This window comes from Carettochelys insculpta, chromosome 5 (genome assembly GCF_033958435.1).
Source record: "Carettochelys insculpta isolate YL-2023 chromosome 5, ASM3395843v1, whole genome shotgun sequence".
In the NCBI taxonomy this organism is placed as follows: Eukaryota; Metazoa; Chordata; order Testudines; family Carettochelyidae; genus Carettochelys; species Carettochelys insculpta.
Genome location: NC_134141.1, coordinates 88,932,277 through 88,948,181, shown reverse-complemented (window position 1 = coordinate 88,948,181; position 15,905 = coordinate 88,932,277). Strand labels below are relative to the sequence as shown.

Genomic DNA, 15,905 nt, shown 5'->3' with positions numbered 1-15,905 from the left:
GACTACAGGGGCATTGTACCACTGCCTGAGGCTAGAAGTGAAACTGACAACAAATGGTGGGGTCACAGGCACGAAATATGCAAATGTTAAAAAGGGAAGTCATTACTCTTTCAATTTCAGTCATTCACAAGTAATTAGAGGTTAAAAATTGAGGAGGAAATTCTTTTTGCATACGCTACATTTTAAATCTGACTGGCATCATCATCTCAAATGATGGGAGAGTTAGGTATGCAGGCACAAGGTTAGCAATAGTTTTACTCTTAACATTTTTATTTTCAGTACAGGTTAAGTATTGATTTTTAAAATCACAAATACCTGAAACTCTTAATTCATTCAGAATCCATAAAGAATCTCACATATGAAATGTGCTTTTAGACAAGACCCACTTGCATCCTGCGAGCATTGTAAATCTGCAGTTTATCTGTATTCTTGTTCAAAATTTAATTGGGTTGGAAACAGAAAACAGAAAAATGTGTCTTTAATCTTTGAAGAAATTACTGTCCTTCATTCTTATAGAACAGTGCTGACAATGTTCTAGGATCAAGCCAGTAAAGATGATCAAAAATAAAGGTTACAACAACAGCATCAGCAACTAATTTCCTGTACATCAGATAGGTCCAGCTCTCACTGAAGCTCTACGTCCAGGCTATGGCCACACTTGGCCAAAACTTGGAAATGGCCATGCAAATGGCCATTTTGAAGATTACTAATGAGGCGCTGAATTGAATATTCAGTGCCTCATTAACATGAGGATGCTTCCGGCTACGGCACTTCAAAAGTGCTGCTTTCGAAAGCGCACGGCTTGGCATGGCTACACGGGGGTCCTTTTTGAAAGGACCCTGCTCCTTTCAAAATCCCTTTATTCCCCTCTGCTGAGAGGAATAAGGGGGTTTCGAAAGGAGTGGGGTCCTTTCGAAAAGGACCCCCATGTAGCTGCGCCGAGCCACGCACTTTCGAAGTGCCGCGGCCGGAAGCGTCCTAATGGTAATGAGGCGCTGAATATTCAATTCAGCGCCTCATTAGTAATCTTCAAAATGGCCATTCGCATAGCCATTTCGAAGTTTTGGCCAAGTGTGGCCACAGCCCAGTAATCTAGGATTATTTCATACAGATACTAGAACAATGTCCAGTAGAAGCTAGACTTGATCCAGAATGGAGGCTTGTGAGAAACAAACTCTTCTAAAATTTTTATTTGTTTATTTTGACTTCTTGCGTTTACACTAGGGTCTCAACATTTGCAAGGGTTCTGTGTTTAGAACCCTCGTGAATGTTGAATTTTGTAAATATGGCTCCTGTCTGGAGCCCAGCTGCCAGTGCTCTGTGCCCCGGGCCCCCAGGGGAAGCGGTGGCTGCCGGTGCTCTGTGCCCTGGGCCCCCAGGGGAAGCGGCGGCTGCCAGTGCTCTGTGCCCCGGAGAAGCAGCAGCTGCTGGCGGTCCTGCCCAGAGCCCTGGGGGAAGTGGCCACTCACGAATAATTGAATTTACGAACATTAAGTTCACAAATCTTGAGACCCTACTACATTGAGCCTGTGTTAACAGCCAGTCTTCTTAAAGACAGAATACGCTATTGAACTTTATCCCAAGTTGTATTCCTACTATCAGGCTACAGGCCATTACAAGTGTGCAAATTCTACATCTATATGTGCTTCAGTTTAGTCCCATAAATGCTTTTAGGTTCAAGGCCTGAGTTGCTCGGTAATCAAGATACCAGTAGAAATACTACATTTGCGCCCAGCCCTAACAATGGATTCCTCTCTACTATAGCTGTATTTACACAAAACATTTACACGTAAAACATAGACCTGTTAAAAATATCCAGGTGTCTTAATACTTCGTGGCCTTACAACAATATTGCCACAAGCATCATTTGTAACTTTATGGTAACATTTGAAAAGTAGGCTGAATCCAGGGTCTTCCTTCTATAATGTAAAAGTTTTTGGTATATAAGAAAGCAAGGTGTTTTTAAATATTTTGGTTACTTCAGGAATAGTAACAAAGGAAGATATAACAACCTCTACTATGGGTCATCTGCAGAATTTGAATCTAAGACCTTCCTGGCCAATATATAGACCATTACCACTTTAACTATATGTAGTAATTCTATCAAGTAGCAGATACAATACCCTTCTAGTATCTATGTAGATTAGCCACTAGAGGGGACAAGAGACACAATTTTCAAGCCATTTCTTGAGTAACAGAATTTGTATTGCTTATAACATTTTCACATAAATATTTTTTCCTGGACTGGCTGTTGACTCCCATGCCTAATTTACAGCTTGTCATATATGAGTCAGACTCTCTTAATGATTGAAGGCTTCAAACCCTTAACTTTAGAGTGTATACAGCAGAATAATTTCAGTACCTGCTGAGAAAACTCACTGCACATAGTAAATAGACTCATTTAGATGTTTTCAGAAATTTCTTACAAATTGTTCTGTGTAAATCAGAATTGGGGTATGTGTTCTGGTTCAATGTGAAATGACAATTTTAAGGTTTCCTGAAATTTTTAAACTGAATATGCCTGGAATTTTTCTTCAGATGCCTCTTCAGTGGATATTGAGCAAACTGATGTGCAGATTCTATCAGATGCTCTCAAGAGGTATCTCCTGGACCTGCCGAATCCTGTTATTCCAGCAGCCATTTACAGTGAAGTGATTTCAGGAGCTCAAGGTATGAGTGTGAAAGTATTTCCACTCACAGGGGGAAAAAAAAGTTGTTTTTTAGGATCATCAGTAGCCAGCATGAAGTTGCTGATACTGTCTCAGCCTACACAAGAAGCTTTTGCACAACAGGTGGTGCTCATTAAGCAAACAAAAAGTCTTTCGCTAGCTTATTATATATCATCTAGTTTTGATAACAGCTTCTGATATTACCTTACAAGGCTTGATGTGTTTAGTAAGTTAACTGTGCATGCACTGGTTAAAAAAAAAAAAAATCAAGGACTTATCAATGTGCAGAAAAAGCTAATTGTTAACCTTTTATCAGTGCTGGCAAAGTAAAGGTATTAGAGAACACAGTGTTCTGAGGTCCATTGGCAGTTATGGAATACAAAAGAATAAATATGTGAATATAAAGTTCATTTTCGATAGTGGTCATTTCAGACAGTACAGTTGACAGCTCTTGGTATGTGCGCCTATTTCATATTCTAGGGGCAGGACATTGTGGCAGATAACCTTCAAAATTAGGAAAGCACCTGTGATTGTTATCTACTGCATCTCAGAATTACCCAATCACGTGTGACACTAAACATAAGACAGACGTCTACCAGTATGCACTGCACATACTGTGGTTTTACCAAACGAAAGTTGTGTTTCCATTTTACTTTTATATCCTTGTTTTCTTGTGTTACTTGAGTTTTTTGCTTTTGCAAGAGAAGAAACAAAGAGTCTGTGAAGGACAGATTATTTTTTCTGTAAAATTGATGCTTACCAGGGAGCCATGGTATGGTTTCATTTTACTTCTTGAATGTTGCTGCTCTGAAATCAAGAGTCTTCTGTCTGTTTGCTTGCAGAGGTGCAGAGCTCAGATGAATATGCTCAGTTGCTGAAGAAACTCTTCAGGTCTCCAAATATACCTCACCAGTATTGGCTCACTCTTCAATATTTGCTCAAACATTTCTTCAGACTTTGTCAAACCTCCAGCAAAAATCTCCTGAATGCAAGATCCTTAGCTGAAATTTTCAGTCCTCTGCTTTTCAAATTCCAGTTAGGAAGGTAAGTGAGATATTTTAATTATATTATAACCATGATGCGTGGCTTTGTTATGCAAAATAATAAGTTAATGTATAGGATTAGTGCTTGTGCTGTTATTACTTTTCTAAAGGCATTAATGTAAGCTTTTATATGTTTTTCCACTCTTTCTATATGATCAATGTCTTACAGCTCTGATAATGCTGAACACCTCGTAAAAATCGTAGAAGTTTTAATCACAAGTGAATGGAATGAGAGACAGCCTGTACCAGGTAAAAAAAAAAATCAATGTTTTAAAAAGACATTGCCTATGAATTATTTTTAAATAGTTCAAAAAGCAGTTTAGTAGCTATTAAATGTCAATTATTATTTTCTTTAAGTAAACTCAATGAAAAATGTATTAAAATTGTGGACGTAAGTAGATGTGCAGTAGAAATTTATTTTTTTTCCCCCAAGGAACTCTTCTTTACGCTGAAGTAGTTTTGCACCAAATAAGTTGTGCGGATTTTTTTCATTGACTTAGAATTTGAACTGCTTATTATAGAACACGGTCGGGAAAATTTGAGAATGTGAGATACTCGCTAAGCACGTACTTTTGTATTTGTTGCTGTTCAAAGTTGACAAATTCTGAAGTCCTTTGTCAGCTTTCATTCAGAGTTTTCTGTTTCCTCAGAAAAACTGTGCCCAATGAGGAGTGATTAAAAAACCTCAGATTTGGTCCTCTATTTAGCTTTGTTCATTTTTCAGTCCTGTATGTGGAAAGATCTGTCTGTCAAAATCCTCATTCTTCTTAATGTATGTAAAATCAAAGTGGTTCAGGATAGCTAGCTGACACATTTTCGCTGTGCTAGCGCTCAGTTCGTGCAACCAAAAGCAAAGATTATCACCACATTTTGTAATAGATTGTATTTGGAATCAAGTGGTCCTCTTTTTCTTAGTATGGGTGAGGCAGTGGTGCTATACTTGTGCAAAAATACTTGTGCTGCCATGCAACGTGACTTTCTCACTTTAGCAGAGCAAGAGCGTGTTGATATAAAGAAGCTGAAAGCTATGGCTGACAGTAATCCATTTTACTACATATTAGCCAAGAATATGTGAAGAAATTACCACCTTCAAAAGAACTTGTCTCTGCTTCCAAAGTACAGTAAAAAGATCACATCAGTAAAGTTTTGCAGGCTTGGATAAGAATTGAAAGATCTGGTGCAGACTTCTGAGGGTGCTGGGACAAAGTATCTTCCAAAGCCACTGTACATTTTTCATTGTGTCTCATAAAAATGTGTTTGAGGATGTCAGGAAGGTGCATTTAAAAAAAGAACAACTGAATCCACAGTTGTGTGGAGTAAAAGGTACTTTATATTAAATGTAAGGGCTCAAAAATATAAGAACTGTTTGCCCTATTGCATTGCAGAGCTGCATATTACTTGCATATGGCATTAAAAACATTGTGTTCTTGTCATACAGTATTAGCTTTGAAAATTAAAATAACTAATTAAATCCTGTGTTGCAAAGATTTGCGAGTATAGGTAACATGAGCGGGCACTAACTGGTTAATAGGTGTACAGGCACTTTAGAAATACAGAGTTGTGGAGTTCCAGAAAATGGAAGGTTGGCATATTTTACATTCACCAGAAGGTAATTTAAAAAAAATAAAAGGTGGAAGGATCTTAAATGTCAGTTACCCACTACTTTGCTATACTAAGTGATCATCTGTGATGCTCTCAAAAATTTTAATAGAAATGGTGTCAATGTTAGAGTAGATCGAGACGTGGAGACTAATTATGATGACAACTATTTTTAGGTTAAAATACAAGAAAAAGCACGTCTGCCACACTTTCATCAAATTACTACATAGTTATTTTTTAAAATATTCTTTTGAGGTAATTTTGTATTTTGGGAAGGAAATACTAATTTTTGAGGTTCTACCAGCACAGCTGGATTAACCCATCACTGGAATTTAGGCAGACATATACTTCTCCAGAAGTGCTGTAGAGGGGAGGCTGGGAGCAGGTTGGAGAACAAACCCCACCTACACTCTCCCCACAATGGCAGCTTCTCTGTCATGAGGTTTTACCCCACTCCCTGCTCCCCATGTTGTGATCTGTCACACGAAGTTGCAGTGCCCATCATTAGTCGATTTGAGTGAGTGATGTTGCAACCTAGCAGGCAGGGTTATAGCACCTTCATGCTGAAGAGGCAACCAGGCCAAACTGGAGCAGCACTGTGACCCTGCATGCCAGGTTGCTATGGCAGGAGTGGGGAGCCAGGCCCAGGCACAAGGGCCAGGAGCTTCTGGGGCATGGTGAACATGTGGGGGGAGCCGGGGTCTCCCCCCAACATGGGTCCAGGGTTGCGGTGCCAGGACAGTGTGTGCTCTGCAGGTGGTCTGCATCCCCTTGATAGGGCAAAGAGGAGCAGGAAAAGAAGTAAACTATGATTTTGGGTTTCCCTTTGAATATGGGCCCCAGGCACATTCCTAATTGGCCTCCTGCATTAATCCAGTTGTGCCTACTAGATTTTAACTCTGCATTTTGATAGGGTCTGTTTATAACAACTTCTGTTATCTATATATTTCAAAGTCCACACCTGGCAAAAAAGACATTCTGTGCATTATTTGCCATACTGTGCATAATTTTTCAGTTCAGTGTAACATCTGCACAACCATTAATACATAGCCAAAGGGTTTAGGCCAAAATTTTTGAACTTGGCAGCCTCTTATTACCTCCTTTCAGTCCTGCTGCTGAAAAAGCTTTCACTTGTGCTCAGCTTTTCATGCCTGCATATTTTTCAGAAGTTGAGCATGAGAGTAAATCTTTGCAGTGTTAGGATCCAAATCCCTGCATAGCCTTTTGAAAAATCTATTCATTTATTTAGAAGTGCAGAGTCCCAGAGCTCCTGTAGAAGATGTAAGGACAGATTTGCAAAAGCGTTCAGCCCCCATACACTCCTTACTATTGTCAGCAGACACTACATTTTAGTTCCTAAATGGAAACTGAGCTCTTATGAAAATTTGGCCTTCATATCATTTAGGCAGCCAAACTACAGAATTTTGACTTTAATTGCTTTAGAAACATCTTAAACTAACGAAATAGTTAGAAGTGTGAAGGGAAATGTGCAACATACGGGGCAGAGGATTTACTGCTGACCTTTTGTTTTCACAAAGTAGCTTCCATTGCCCTATAAACCCTAAATTATGGAAGTGTTCTACTAAACAAAAGTACAATAAACTGAGGTTTATGCATCTTATATTTTGAGATGACATTTACAAAAATACACCCATTTGCTTCTGAGCACCTCTAAGAAAGCATCTCATTCTTCTGTATATCTTTAGTTTGCTGGAGACTTTTCTTCCTGGATGGAAAAATTATCATTTCTAGATAGTTCAGAGAGATATTGCATCATGACCGAAGGTCTAAAAAATTGCACAATTTAAGCGATGTAAAAGATGCAAAACCCACTATCAAAATTCATTTCTAACATCTGGTATGTTCCAGAATATTCATATACACTGTAGTTATGAAAGAGACCCATTAACATCTCTGGCTTGATCTTCATTCAGGATGTTGCAAGATATTAGAATAAAGGAAGATACCCAAAAAAGTGAAATGCAACTTTCAGCAATCTTTTTCCTGTTCTCGAGCAGTTTGTGACAACTCCTAGGCTGTGTCTACACTACAAAAATAACTTAGAAGTTGCTTACTTTGAAGCTGAGCATCTACACACACCGTACTTCAAGTTAAACTTCGAAGTAAGGGAAAATGCGTGTAGACTCTCTGCTGGCTACTTCGAAGTAGCGTCTAACTTCAAAGTTAGTTCCTAGTGTGGATGTACCCCGAGTGAAAAGAATTTCAGAGATGAGAAATGGAAGGACTTTAAAAATAAATTTTACTTTTTAAAAAAGATTAAGGCTTCCTAATAAAGTGATTTGGTTTTGCTTTCTGTTTGTTTTTCTTTCCAATTGCCCTTTAACCTAGAAAGAAATACATTTGCCCAGAATGAGGGGTGTGTGAATTTTAGTGGTGTCATATACAAGATGCAGATGTGTTAATTGCTTGTTCTTTTGTTTTTTTTTTAATGCAAACTTTCTTTCTTTCTGTGCAGTATGGGAAATGAGAAAAATTAGACTTGTATGTTAAACTGAGCTGTGTGCAGCTCTTCATCTTTAGTTATACAATGAGCATCCTAAGGTGAAAATAGGATTTGTCCCTAGCTCCATTATTTAGCATGCCAATATGTCCAACCCCAAACCTACAACTTTTGGTTCTGGAACTGACAATGCAGTTTAACTGCCTTCCCGCCCGTCTACCCACACACAAAAAGTGTGCCACAGTGAAATACTGTCAGTCAATATGTGTGTAATCCAATGAAGAAAAAGTAATGTTACAGTAGCAGAGATATTAGAAAAAATAGCTGGTGGCAACAATAAAGATTAGCCAGTTTCATTTTCTGTATTACATTGTCCCTCTCCAGTTCTGTCTAGCTATTCAGTCTTTTGACTGGAGTTAGTAGATGAACCAGTCCAAAAAAAAAAAAAACCCTCCAAACTTGATCAGCTAAACAAAAATATAAAGGTGGGAGTGGGGAAGGAGGAGAGAGTGCCTCCACAACCTCCCTAATCCGACAACATCTGTAGTCCAGAATAATATGAATTAGCCAGATATGCACTTATTTTGCATGTGGCCTAGTTTCCTATGGTCCCATAAGGTTTGTTTATGGCCATCCATCCTGGCTCTCAATGTGCTGTGCAGTTATCTAGTTGTAATTTACCCCTAACTGTCTTATAAGAGCCCAGTATGCAGTGGAAAAATTGATAATGTTGCTAGACAATATTGACCTCCTGTGGTTTGGCAAATTCTCTCATTTGGCACTGGTTAGGTCCTGAGGTTGCCAACCTAGGGAGGTCCAACCTGTACTGCTGCTCAAGTCACTTGGAATTTTGATGATCAATTGATGACATAGCAACTGAAAAAAGATTCATGTCCCTTAAGTGTGCCATGTGAAACAACAGTGCTAAGAGAAAAGTAACTCTGTTGCCATTTAAAAATATCAAGGAGCTTATTCTTTTACATGGACATTTCAAAGAGTATTTAGGAGTTTAGGCTGTAAGATCCTCCACGTACAAGAAGTCACCTGATCTTTTTCAGGTCATGAATGATGAGTGTAATTGTGATCATGTTATTCCCAGGATATTAGAGAGAGAGAGCAGGGGAAGTCGTATCTATTATTATTATGAGCCAATTTGTACTGCAAAGAGAGACGAGCTTTCAAGCTACATAGCAGGAAAAAGTCTCTCTAAACTGGAAATTTTGCCTCAGCAGTTCAGCCAGTCAATGATACTAGCTTGCCCACCTTGTCCCCCAGCAGTGACATTAGCTTTTCTGCTCCAGCTAATATCTACATTTATTCCAGGCTTGCAAGTAACAATTTGTGAAATATGTCTCTTGTGACAAATGTTACAAAGTTTGGTGAGAAATGTCAGATTTTACTACTTGTCCAGGGTCAAAGGTAGGGACATATGAGGTAATGAGGCAGTCTTACACTTCTGTTTCATACACAAACTGTCGCTTGCTGAAATTTTGGTTGATGGTGTGCTCATAAATGTCAGTGGCAAAGGTGACAGACAACTGCTTTGGGGTTTTTTTTGGTTTTGTGTTTTGTTCAGCTGTAAATTCATTAGAGAGGTCCAATTTAAATGTCCTGAAATATACAGAATCTGTAACTGATGCTAGTTCTTTTGGGTGAGTTTAGTGAAGTAATAAACAGAGCAGGAAAACATATAGCTCACTCCTGTTCCCATTGAAATCAGTGCCCAACTTTCCACTGCCTACACTGCTGTAGAATCTGCTCCCCTAGTTCATAACTATATAGTGTGGTGTGGTACCAAAAAAAAAAAAAATCAGTTGTCAATACTTATGTGCGGCGTTATAAATTTAATCCAAATGTTTCTCTTAATTCAACACTATTTTGTCAGTATACTCTGAGTATTGTAGCCTATACTAAGAATGCTTTGACTTTTCACAAGAGCCGTTGGACATCTTCTTTTTTCCATCCAGCAGAGGGCTCCCCTTCTAAGCTAATAAAAATCGTGTGGTTTACACCGAATTTAACAAAATCAGAGTACTTTGTTACCTAATCTCTAGCCTTGGCAACACAATGTCCTCTTTCAGTTTTGACTGTATATCAGTCTTAGAGTTCTCAGTGCCTTGGAAGTATTGGTAAAACCATGTTTACTCTATTATGAGAAGTATATAAAGTTAACCATATACCACTCAACCACATGCCCAATTCTCTGTCCTGGTTCTGCTATTGTATCTCTTAGGTGCAAACCACTTTAAGTAGCAGCAATAGTATAATCAGAATTAGTATGAAATCTAATGTTTCAGCAGCTATAAAAGCAATCTGTTTGGTGACCTAAAGTGCATGCAAGTTGAGGTGATGTAACTTGTAAAGATAAGTGAAATCTCAGATGCAGCAGTAGTGCACAAATGCATGTATGTGAATATATTCATGTTGACACATACCTGACTCGTGTAGGAATTCATTTCTGCATGGATCATTAGAGGCCAAACAAAAATTGGATCTAGTAGTGCCTTTCTACAGTGACATTTCAACAATCATGTCTTTTGTACTAATTATAGTGCTGGTTTGGCTGTTGTTACTCCCCTTCAGATCTCCTGTTGGAGTGCCATAGCATATTGAGACTGTTTGATGGTGTTGTGTGATGCATGTTGTACCTTGCCCATTTAGAAAGAGAAAGTGTCATCTTCAGCACGGGCGAATGGTCTCTGCCAGCTCTGCAATCAGGACATCTCTGCTAAGTCCAAAGCTCTGAGCTTCTACAATGCTGTCTAATAAATCATATTGGCTAGATATTTTTTTAAGAAAGAAAATCCTGCAGCTAAGTACATATCAACTACTACCAAAAGTCTTTCTTTTCTCTGACTGTTGATCTTTAGTACAAAAAGACACACACCATCCAAGTGTGAAATACACCATGTTATTTCTAAACAAGACTGCTGGAGAAGGCAAGTAAAAATAGCAATTATTTCGTAGGTAAAGTGGAGGAAAAAGGAACAAAAGTAAGGAACTATTGTAGGTGAAACTAGTTACTTGGATTAATACATTTATTGGCGATTTTTTTTCTGTGTTTGGGTGCATGTGTGTATTTTTTATTTCTGTTTTGGGAGACAGGAATTGGATTTGCAGAAGCATTTTTTACAGAGAGGAGCCCAAATTGATAACAAGGAATACCATTAAGGAGGAGAAATGCTTGTTATGGCATGGTTAAGGCCTCTTCAAGAGGCCTGTTTCTCCTTTCACTCCTGATTTCTTTCAGTATAATTATTGAACTGGTTACTTAACTGTCCTCACAATTAAAAATAGCATGAAGCCATGTAAATGAAGAGGGAGACTGCCCCTTGAGTTCCCTCTCCCTTTCTTCATCAAGCATGCATGCTTTATCTGATGCACAAACCGATCTTCCTAGTTTTATCTAATCAACTTCCTTCACCACATGCCCATGAAGCCACCTTTGTCTCACCAAGTAATGAAGAGAGCCAATGTCCTTTTTGGAAATGACCATGTCTATGGACAGGTGGCTGTCTAGTGCAGGGGTTAGCAACCTATCTCAGGTAGAGTGCCGAAATTGACCTTTTGACCTCTATGTATGGTCCAAGTGCTGGTGATATTTTTTGAAGTCACTAATAGTTCTACTTACAACAGCTTCATTAATAAATAAATTAAGAGGCAGAGCTTTACCATTTAGGTGGTGGTTGCTAGTATTAGCTGATCTTTTTCTTAATCCACAAGCAGCATGGCTTTGAGCAAGCTCCTAGCTGCATGGGGTAAGAGGGGCAGGGCTGAGCTCCCACCTTGCGTGCCAATGAAAATCGACTCGTGTTCCTCTCCTGGCACTTGTGCCAGGAGATGCTGACCCCTGGTCTAGTGGTTAAACTGATACTAATCCAGCTGCGTGGTGGTGTTGTAGCCATGTGGGTCCCAGGATATTAAACATGCAAGATAGATGAGATTTCTCTTTTATTAGACCAAGCTCTGTTGGTGAGAGAAAAAAGTTTTTGAGCTTTCACAGAGCTTGTGAGCTTGTCTGTGTCACCAGCAGAAGCTGGTCCCTCACCCACCTTGCCTCTCTTATTGTGACTAAGCTATAAAGAACTTCATTCCAAGGGTCTTCAAGCTACACCTGTAGCTGTGGTCCTGTAAGCATGTGGGAAGTGGTGCAGTGCATGCAAAAAATGCTACTTTTGCACTGGACTGTTCTGAGAGGTACAGAACTTTACAAGGAAGCCTTTGATTCTATTTTTTTCTGAACTAACCCAGCCACTTCCTGTATTTGGCTGCTCATAGTGCTTTTCTTGACATTTGGTTACTTTAATACCGCATTGAGCGGCCTGTTACAGACTCTATTTTAAATCCACTTACAATGGGCTTCTCATTTACTTGGCAAAATGAGAAAGTTACTCCTGCATTGGCCATTTGTTAGCTGATGACAACTTTTACTTTGACTCTGGCTCCCCCTTCCCCCCCTCCCACATCTGAAATCCCTGGCTCAGCAAATATTTGAACCTGCCCGAGTTAATCATGAAACTGAGATCTTTATCTGAGAGAGACGTGCAAGCTACTGAAGTTTTTTTGTTTTTTTTTTAACAGTACTAAAATCCTGCTCGCTTTTTAATGATGAGGCATAAATGTGTGGATATCCATGGCACAGCGCAGAAGTTTAATTTGCTTAGAAAGGGAAAGGGAGCTTGGATTTTCTGACTTCATGTTACAGCTCTTTGGAGTGGATTTTATGGAGTGTTAATTGGAAAGCACAGAGTGCTCAACTCATTCATTCAGAGAATTATCCTAACGAAGGGATTTTTTATTAAAAAAATCCTTTTCTGTGTGAAAGAATTGCTATCTGAACTTTTCAGAATTTTGGATACAAGTATTACTGAGGCAAGCATTTGTGATGCATAATTTACAAAGTAAGTGGTTTTGAATGTGTATGCATTTCCCCTTCCCCCCACATCCTTACAGAAATAGGAGTGTATGTATTTTCAGTACTTTATTACAAGTGATCACTAGTCATAATGTTTCTGGGTGAAAGTCCATACCTATCCAGGTTAAGCAGGGGCAGTGGAAAATCACCTGTCTGCGTGTGTCCTGCCTGTTCTGGTTTGCCATATGGCATCCCAACCAGCTAGACTAGTTTGGGCTGAGCAGTAACCTGATTGTACAAGTGCAGCTGTCTAGAATTTGGCCAGTGGTTTTAAAAACAAAAAAAAAAGTGAGAAGATTTTTTTCTGCCAGCAGTTGTTGATGGAAATTTTTTAAAAAATTAGACTAACTTCCTCTTTAAACAGAATGTACCAATATATTCTTTGTAGGAAATCGCAGAACCTAATTTAAGTAATGGCAACTCAACTGTGTGAGTAGCAGGTGGGCTAAACCCTCAAGTTCAATGTTTGGACTTGTGTCTGGGAGCATCTCGAATATCCTGTTATCCTATACAACTGGAATGAATTTTTGGTGCTTGTCTACCTAAATGGGGGAGAGAGAAAGAGACTCCTTCAAGAAGAGATCATGTGTAGGCAACTATTGATGATGTTTGTACTGTAGCCATATCCTTACATGTTTACACTGGTCTAAATCAGGATAGTTGGGGTCAGAATGCGGGTACAATATATAGCAAATAATTTTACTCATTTTAAAGTATATAACAAGCATTTGTGTGTAATATGTGCAGATTTTAGCTATGCACCAAGCAAAAGTATTTTTAAGATGACTGCATTGCTAATTTCTTCAGTTGCTTATATTTTTGGTATCTAGTTTTCTGCCTAGATAGAGGGGCGTGATATTAACGTTTTCGTAAGTGCTATGCATAGTAGTCCACTACTGGGTTAATAGTATTCTTTAGAGGAGGCTGAGAGAGTAATAGTCAAAGACTCTTTTTACATGTTCAGTTTGGTTGAGAAGGATTATTACACAATTCTTTTGCAGATATAAAGTTAGAGTACACAAAGAAGAAAATGATAGTGGCTCTTGCTTTCAGAAAATGCCAAGTATAGTAGACGATTAGAGCAGGGCAGAGAAACAATGGGGAAAAAAGTAAATTAAATGATGCAGGGTGGCAGGCTGTGTCTATTCAGAAGAGACTTGTTTCAAGATTTTGCTTAGTTTGGTTCACTGTACTAGGTTTAAAAAGCCTCATGAACAACCTGAGCATAAGATGGCAATATCCTATTTGTAGCTTTTAAAATTATGTGAAAATGTTTAACAACTGTATTGCCCTGCAAATAAGGAAACAGGGCATTCGTGTAATACACTTGATAGTATATCAAGTGTATCAGGGACTGTGACCATTTAAAAGCTTAAAACTCTGCACTGTGCAGAACTGGAGTTCATTACATATTTGGAGTACATGATTTCCCCCAACCCCCTTTTTAATATGTAAAGTAGGTAGAAAAGGCTTTTAAAAGATCTTGAATGGTAATCATTAGCTAGCTAAGCAGGCTGTCGAAACTGAGAAGCATAGAACCATGATATTATATTTATATAATTTAAAAGAAAACCCTATGTACTGCTGCAGTGTATCAACCTTTGTCAACCTGCCAGCAGTGGAATGTACCATGCTGCAGAGAGTCAGAAAAATAAAATGGAAAATCACCACAAGGAAAACAGGCTCGGTCTGTCTGTGTAGAATCTCATTCCTATATTGCAATTCTCTGTAAAATGAAGATGCTTTCTGAAACTGAAATTGTCTTAAGATTAGTGTAGAACAAAGTGATGAAACAGGAGTGGTCTGGTGACATTATTTTGACAGGATTGGCTGGGGCTTATGATGTAATAGGTTACAGTGCAGCCCCTTTATAGGTTTTAAAATGAATTCCAAGACACCATTACAAAGAGAGCCTGCTTCTTTTTTCTTCTAACTGAGCTTTACTCAGTGAAATACATACAGATGCACAACACTGTTTGGAGTATGGAAGAACTGGATATAGAATATCCTAAGACAGATATAAATTGTGGCACAGACTTGATGTTTTACATAGAAATGGATCCACCAGGTAATACTGCAGTCTTATTGAAAAAGCCTGCTTCGTTTTGGTCTTGATGATAGCTGCTGCAAAATCCTCATTTGATGTGTAGGGTTTACTTACTTTGTTGTTGATGCAAATTTATTTTTTTCATAAATTGAAATTAAATTGTGGTTGTCAGGTATAGAACTAGGAATTAGAATCATAGCCTGAAGCAAATACCTTGTTTCTTTTTTATTTAGAATTGAATGATATTCAGGTGTTTCAGTTTTGATTTTATTCTCTCGTATATATCTAGTCCTGGATAGTATATACTAAAAAAGTTGAATCATTTTTTTTTTTTATGTTTGCTATTTATGCTCTACATTATGGCTGACGAGATCTTATAAAACAGTTGTGTTTCTTGATACAGGGGTTACACATCAGTATGCAGGATAGTCTTAGAGAAAGCATATTGAAATCTAACAATAAATTAATTCCTGACTTTGTACCAGTTAGTCATATGATATTGGAATTGTTATGTGAGGCGGACACTTATTATTATAAAAATATTGTCTTTTGCAGCCAAGCATATTACACAAACAATCGTGTATATAAACAACGTACAGTTTATTATAAAATTCAAAACCGTGTTTCATTTTTAATCCTAATTTCAGTGTTGTCCTAGTTGGTAAGACAAAAATGCTGCAGTATCATTTCTGGCACTCAGTGGTGTATGTATGCAGCTTTGACTTTGAGAAAAGGGGATGTGGTTTTTAATCAGTTTTGGCATTTGGAACACAATTTACCCTATCAAATACTAAGATTAACACTAGGGATATTTAGGTCACAGATGGGTTTCCTAAAGTAGTTTCTCGCAGATGACTACAAAATGCTGAGAGATCAGAGAAGCTCAATTTCTTCTCCTAAAACATACAGTATTGCTGTGGTTTTTCTTCCTTTATTACCCACAGCAGCTCTTGAAGGAGAAAGGGCAAAATTCCACTTGGACAATTAAATGGAGGGAAAAATAAAAATGAAGCTTGACATGCTTTGTTGTTTGTAACCATCTCAGGATGGACATTTGATGTAGGAAGTGGCATAAGGTGAAAACAAACTTTAGGTGTCTTTTTGTGGGGTGGGGGTGGCTTGTTTTCCTTGAAATGTATTCATCAGTAACTAACATACATCTTTTGTCATT

General features: G+C 38.3%; 1 protein-coding gene across 3 annotated transcripts in view; it reads left to right on the top strand.

The window, feature by feature from the left end:
• Window positions 1–15,905, top strand: part of PIK3R1 (phosphoinositide-3-kinase regulatory subunit 1) — a 74,543-nt gene that overhangs the window by 46,469 nt on the left and 12,169 nt on the right. The window contains exons 5-7 of one of the 3 annotated variants that reach the window (XM_074995481.1): window positions 2,539–2,670; window positions 3,512–3,713; window positions 3,882–3,961. In XM_074995481.1, coding sequence (XP_074851582.1) covers window positions 2,539–2,670; window positions 3,512–3,713; window positions 3,882–3,961 — 414 coding nt within the window. Of the gene's footprint in view, window positions 1–2,538; window positions 2,671–3,511; window positions 3,714–3,881; window positions 3,962–12,376; window positions 12,674–14,223; window positions 14,756–15,905 lie in introns of those variants that run through there. The other 2 variants (XM_074995483.1, XM_074995482.1) reach the window with 2 other exon arrangements.